This window comes from Marmota marmota, unplaced genomic scaffold (genome assembly GCF_001458135.2).
Source record: "Marmota marmota marmota unplaced genomic scaffold, marMar, whole genome shotgun sequence".
Classification (NCBI taxonomy): domain Eukaryota; kingdom Metazoa; phylum Chordata; class Mammalia; order Rodentia; family Sciuridae; genus Marmota; species Marmota marmota.
The window spans coordinates 1,279,010-1,285,654 of record NW_026000102.1 but is presented as its reverse complement, the minus strand read 5'-3'; the positions used below and the strand labels follow the sequence as shown (position 1 = coordinate 1,285,654).

The following is a 6,645-nucleotide window of genomic DNA, read 5'->3' as shown; positions in this document are numbered from 1 at the left end:
GGGTCCGGGGTCTCTCCTCCGGCTTCGCGCAGGCCAGGCCCCGCTCCCTCGCAGGGGTCCGGAGGGGCCGAGGGCCGCCCGTCCAGGCCCGGGCGAGCGGCTGGGGGACTCCGGAGGGAAGGCGCGGAGCGTTGGGGCGCTGGGACCTGCTGGCGGGGGCTCCAGGCTGTGGGCAGCAGGAGCGGGCGCGGGCGGCTACATTGTCAGACCAAGGGTTCCGATATTGCCGCGGCGGGAGTAGAATGTATCCTCCTGCGTCCGCAGGTGTGGCTCCGCGGTGGAGCCACGGGTCCCGGGGTTAGTTGGGGCTCACTGAAGATTTTTTTTTTTCTTTTAATTTGAAAGGTTCATCACAGCCTGTGACTTGATAAGCTGAATTTAGCCACTTCCCCTAGATTCCCTGCGTCTTGAACGGATGGCTGCCGAATAAGTTTTTTTTTTTTTTTCCCTCTTCTAAATTTACTGGGAGTGTCCAGGAAGAGTCCCAACACATGCATATTCAGCATCAGAAGACTGGCATGCTTTTTTCTTTTTGACACATTGGGTCTTGCCCTTTGAAGGGTGGGCGGGAATGTGCTGTTTTTATAAAAATGTCAAGGAACTCCTCAGAATCACATTAAGCATGCTAATTACCAAATATTAAATGCTAATTGCTCTCTGCGCAGTTCGAATGCCAAGGAAGGAGATGAAGCTGGTAATACGGTCTTCGTGACAGTGTCAGTGATGTTTTTTTGACTGACGTTTTATAGCCTCCACCTGGAGTGGGAGCACCACGGTTCTCTATTAGGCAAGCACTCTCCTACTGAGCTACATCCCTGCCTTTTCCATTTTATTTTAAGAGAGGGTCTTGCTAAATTGCCCAGGCTCACCTGGAACTTATGATCCTCCTGTCTCAGCCTCCCCAGGAGAAAAAGGAGTGGGGATGTGGCTCAGTAGTAAAGAGCCTCAGGGTTCAATCCCAGTCCTACCCCCCAAACAAACAAAACCCAAAAACTCCTAGGAGACAGTTCGCATGGAGCCCTTTCAGAACCTAAGGATAAGGTGGAGTCACTCTGCCCAGCTAGTAGAGTTGGTCCAGTCTGTACTTGGGTCAAGGTGTTTGCGTAGCCTGTACTTCCATCTAGACAGTCTCGCTTCTGGGCTGTAGAGGTCAGTTTCCTTGTGTGTGTATCCTGAGCTGGACTAAGCTCCAGGAGCCTATTGATGGTGTCTGTAGATGGGAGGCACCAGATGATGGGCTGAGTGAATGTCTGAGGCCCAGTATCCTGTGGGCCAGTTGGCTTGGATTCCTATCTAAATAGTACATGGCTATGCCCATCCCATCCTAACAAGCTGAACAAAGCTGCCCCATGTGGATTGTCAAGTGAGACTGTAAGTGACACCCTTTGCCCTCCGTGGAGCCTTGGCCTTCAGGCTAGAGTGTGCAAGAGTTGCACACGCTTTTCAGGTTCAAGAAATAAAGGCCCTAGAAAAGCTATTGACAAAATAGTCCCCAGATGGAGAGCACTAGATGCCACGCCAGATCATGAGGAGGAAAACCTGTGGTTTTTGCCCTAAGTAGCCTCACTCCCATCTGAACCATAGATACTGAAAATCAGGAGAAAACCAGATAACCTATGAGACATTTTCCCCAATTCAGAGAAAGGAGCATGGGAGCTTAAGTGGTAAAGCATGGCTGGCTGGCTAATGGGGTCACTGTCCCAACCCCTAAGTGGTGGTAACTTTAAAGGGGAAGGAGGAAGGCGAGGAGAGGAGAGCCCATGGCCATTGTCCAAAGTAATGGTTTTGATGGTTTCGGTGGGACTGCCACCAGGTGTCTGTCGTGGAGAGATTTATTAGGCAGTTGGCACTCAAGAGAGTCATTTTAAAATCATGTGTTCATCCAGGCAAACAGCTGTGGCTGAGTGGGAACAAATTTGGCCATTACATGGTCTGGCTTGGTGGAAAATGCATCTGGCAAGTTATGTGAGCACGGGGAGCCACAGCAGAGCCTCCCTGAGCCGGAGCCCTTCTGAGTGCTCCTTACCTCCAGCTGGGGGCCTCCAGATCCCTTCCCAGAGCATAGCCTGGGCCTCTGTGGTTGTCACCGAGCAGCTCCTGACTGGAGCACAAGGCTCCAGCAGGCCGAGCCACAGCTGTTCTCCAGCCCCTCCAAGGCTCTCATCTCCACCCCAGGCCTTCCATGGGCCAGTAGTGCTTTGGAGACTCCGATCTGATTGCTTTTTTTTTTTTTTAATTTCTTTTTAGATGTTGATGGAACTTTGTTTATTTATATGTGGTGCTGAGAATCAAATACAGTGCCTCACACATGCTAGGCAAGCACTCTACCACTGAGCCACAACCCCAGCCCTGATTGCTGACTTTATTCTGCAAAAAGGGACTTTTTTTTTTTTTTGTATTTGCTTTTTTATTACTGAGGATTGAACTCAGGGGCACTCAACCACTGAGCCACATCCCCAGCCCTTTTTTATATTTTATTTAGAGACTTGAGTTGCTTAGCACCTCGCTTTTGCGGAGGCTGGCTTTGAACTTGCAATCCTCCTGCCTCAGCCTCTCAAGCAGCTGGGATTACAGGCATGTGCCATTGTGCCCAGAAAAAAAGGGACATTTAAAAAAGACCTAGTCGGCTGCGGTGGCACACGCCTGTAATCTTAGCAACTTGGGAGGAGGCAGGAGGATCCCAAATTCGAGGCCAGTCTGGGCAACTTAGTGAGGCCCTGTTTTAACAATAAAATCCTCCTCCTGTCTCTGGCCCCATCTTAAAATGATAACACTGTCACAAAAACAAAACCAGTAAGGAGACCTTTCAAATAAAGGACCAGGAGTCATTTCAACAGACTTTTCATTCCGGTCTGCCCAGTGGGAGCCTGGTAACCACACGGCCAGGTCTGGGCCACTTACCTCCTGTTGGCCTGGGTGGTGCCAGACTGGCCTCCCTCAGGCTCCACAGGCCGGTGGCGCTGGCTCCCCAAGTTCCCCAGGCTCCTTTCTTTACCCCTCACTGTCCAGATGCCTCCTTTAGGAAGCCCACCTCTCAGGCTGTCCTCAGTGGAAACCGTTTCTCACCTTTAAAAATTTCCATCCGTCCATTTTATTTAGTAGAGTCTGCCATTTTTCGGCAGAGGCTGTGCTTGTCCTTCAGTGTCTATTTTATTTTTTCCAAATTTTGTACTCAGAATTCTGTGTCTTTTGGTGGGCAAATGGATGACTGAAATACTAACATTTCTCAGGACCTCTTGCTCTGGCCATGTGACTAGGTTCTGGTCACTGGGAAGTGGAAAGAGGCTGGGTGCTCTTGGCTCCCTTCCAGCTGATTGGAATGATGATGTGATGGCTGGAGCCACTGGGTGGGGAGGAGGAAATCCTATGTTCACACTGAGGCTGGCTTTCGTGAGCCACCATGCTGCCTCTGGACAAACCTTATTTACAAAGGGAAGAGAACATTTGTCTTGTTCTCAGAGTTTGACTTTCTTGTGACTTTCAACTAGCCTGGTCCTAGCTGGCCCATCTGCAGACAGAGCTGCTTTTTACTCTCCTCCTGACAAGGAAGTACTACTCTGAAGGGCCATAGCAGCATGAGGCTTAATTTGGCCCAGAGCCTGTCATCCAGAGGCTGTCATGCATAGTTGGCCATCAATAATTTGTGAGAGAAATTTCAAAGAAAACGGTTCCTAATTTAAGTATTTGTGGTAACAAAAATAATGGTATTCTGCACTTTGTTGATTTCATTGTTTCAGTAAAATAAAATGGAATTCTTAAGAAATCATCAGTTTTGGTCACAATTATGAAGTTCAATGTTGCATTCAGAATAGTATAAAATAGAGCTGGTGCAGCAGCTTGTGAAGCTGAGGCAGGAGGATCACGAGTTCAAAGCCAGTCTCAGCAACTTAGCAAGGCCCTAAGCAACTCATTGAGACCTTGTTTCTAAATAAAGGGCTGGGATGTGGCTTAGTGGTTAAGTACCCCCCTCCCACACACAAAATACAAAGCAAATTAATGGAAACCTACATGTTTGATTATGAGGGTTGGCTTTAGAATGAGGAAAATCTTATAAACTTTAAAGGTGAAAAATAGGAACTTAAACCCAAGGCTATAAATTTAAAAATATGGGAGACTGGCTCAGGACCCACTGAAGATGACCCAAATATGCATATGAAATGATGTGTATCCACTTAGAACCCACACATCCTGCTGTGTACGTTTCTGGAGGGCTGGGTCAGGGCCTCCTGTATGCTGGGCACGTGCTCTACCATTGAGCTACATCCCAGCCCATCTTGTATACCCAAATCATCTCCAGGTTACAGATAATACCTAATTTATGTACATAAAAGCCCACTGCTCAGTATGGGTATATTTAAAAAAATATTTTCCCTTCCAGGCCGGCTGAGCTCATGGACATGGAAAGCATGGCTATGGAAGACGCCCCTACAACTGTGCATCTGCACAGTAAAAAAAGCCCACAGGAAATACACAACACCCGGTGATTAAATTTCTTGTTTGCATTTTTCTGTGCCATCCACATTTGCTACAGTAAACTTGCTTTCCTCTTGTTTTTGCAGTGCTGGGGATTGAATCCAGAGCCCTGCACATACGAGGCGAGTGCTCTATCACTGAGCTACTCCCCCCCAGCCCAATGTAATATCTTTTATAATCAGGAAAAGACAAAAAGGTTTTTTTTGTTGTTGTTGTTTATTTATTTTTTCTTTCTTAAAGGAAGAGAAAGGAACAGAGATCAAGTTCTCCAGAAGCCACACTGGCTCCAGGGCACTCCAGCCCCTCTTTGCAACGGCGTACCACAGCTTCACCCACATTATCCCAAAGCCCAGACAGGGGTCAGAGGCCCACAGAACCCTCCTAAGGCGAGCAACACCTCACTCTTTTGAGTCACAGGCTGTTCTCCTGTGTTACTCCCTTGGGGGTTCTGGCTTTCTCTAGAAATCACAGTGACCTTTCAGGGCACTCTCCTCTCTCTCATGGACAGCTGAGGGTGGTGGTGTGAACGGGACGGGGCCTGTCCTTCCTGCCAGGGCTACGATGGCAGCAAAAGAAGAGTCAGGAACCAGCTTTCTTCCAGAAGGAATTAGTTTTAATGGTTTAAAAATGCGTTTATATAAAAGCAGCACCACCATTTGGTGCTTCCAGTCCCTGGGGTCCCAAGGGTCTCTTCCAGCACTATCTCTTTGGCCAGTTGTACCTAAAGCCTCTGCAGAGACAGTAGGAAAACAGAGTTACTTCTTCCAGAGCGGCTGACAGTTGGGTCTCAGTTGCTTTATACAACACACAACCCTCTAGAAGGCAGAACTGAAGAATGGCTTGCTTGGGCCTTGGGGACTGAGCTGGATGGCAGTGGGGTGGCGGGGGCAGAATGTGGGGCCCACAGCAATGGCCAAGGCCCTGAGCAGAATTTTTCCTGTGCCAGGGCCCAACCTCAGGTACTGCTCTAGTATCATCTGGATTTCACGCTCTTAACTACAACATTCTTCAGCAATGACAACCCACATTTGCCTATTTTTTCTTTCTTTCCTAAGAAACAGGCTGACCTAAGAAAATTTCATACATATTTGCTCTGAGGTGACCTCAGGAAACTAAACAGGAAAGAGCAAAGAATAAGGGGTCTGAATGCTGGGATGCAGTAAGTGGCCATATGACACGTGGCACACAGCAAATCACGTCCCCTCCTGTTTTTCAAGTGACAAAGAGAGGCCTGGCTGTGGAGAAAGCCTCTGCTCTTCTAGACAAAGCCCTCTGAGCTGTGCTCTGCTGCAGGTACCCAAGTGCAACAGGGAGGGTGCTTTCCTGCTGGGCTCCAGGGCCTGCACCTGGCTACTTCCACATACCTGTCTGATTTTCCAGTTGGAAAGGACATGCTTTTGTTTCCCACTGACTGTTTCAGTTTTTTGGCTGCAAAGCACTTCTGAAAAGATAAGAGATGTTGAAGGTGGGGGACAACCTTGACCAGCAGAGGAGAACACCCAACTCAGATGGCTAGGGAGAGGGGGTACCCAGCACACGGGTGAGCCCTGGTTTCCGGCAGTGGGCACCCCTGTGCACTTCAGAAGACAGAGCTAGGGCAGGAACAGGAGGCTCTGCACAGCCCTGCTCCCACATGCCAGCCCCGCTGGGCCTGGACCCCACAGGGGGTACACATTGGCCATACTGGCACCCGAAGGGGTGCTTCTGACCTGAAGCTAGAGTTCCCAAGGCTACCTGGCGCGGTGGTGCACGCCTGTAATCCCAGTGGCTCGGAATGCTGAGGCTAGAGGATCTTGAGTTCAAAGCCAACCTTAGCCACTTAACGAAGTCCTAAGCAACTTAGCAAGACTGTCTCAAAATAATATATAACAAGGGCTGGTGCCCCTGGGTTAAAAAAAAAAAAAAAAATTCCCATGGCTGCAAAGAGAAAAACTGCATGCCAGGCTGGGTGGGGGCCATGCCTGTAACCCCAGCGGCATGGGAGTCTGAAGTAGGGAGGAGGAGGATCACAAATTCAAAATCAGTCTCAGCAAAACTGAGACATTAAGCAACTCAGTGAGACCTGTTTCTAAATAAAATACAAAATAGGGTTGGGAGGTGGCTCAGTGGCTGAGTGCCCTCATTCAATCCCCGGTAAACCCCCACCCCACAAAAAAAAAAAAAAAAAAAAAA

General features: G+C 48.9%; 2 protein-coding genes across 4 annotated transcripts in view; both read right to left on the bottom strand.

Moving 5' to 3' along the window:
• Positions 1 to 2,063, bottom strand: part of Srm (spermidine synthase) — a 4,245-nt gene extending 2,182 nt beyond the window's left edge. The window contains exon 1 of the mRNA XM_048783559.1: positions 2,027 to 2,063. Coding sequence (XP_048639516.1) covers positions 2,027 to 2,063 — 37 coding nt within the window. The remainder of the gene's footprint in view (positions 1 to 2,026) is intronic.
• Positions 2,064 to 5,064: 3,001 nt separating this feature from the next.
• The window catches only part of Exosc10 (exosome component 10), a 24,344-nt gene continuing 22,763 nt past the window's right edge, over positions 5,065 to 6,645 (bottom strand). For all 3 annotated transcript variants that reach the window (XR_007340772.1, XM_015501299.2, XM_048783611.1), the window contains 2 exons: positions 5,838 to 5,914; positions 5,065 to 5,203 (listed from right to left, as the gene is read on the bottom strand). Coding sequence is in view for 2 of the 3 variants with exons in the window: in XM_015501299.2 (XP_015356785.2) it covers positions 5,173 to 5,203; positions 5,838 to 5,914 (108 nt within the window). In the remaining variant the exon portion in view is untranslated. The remainder of the gene's footprint in view (positions 5,204 to 5,837; positions 5,915 to 6,645) is intronic.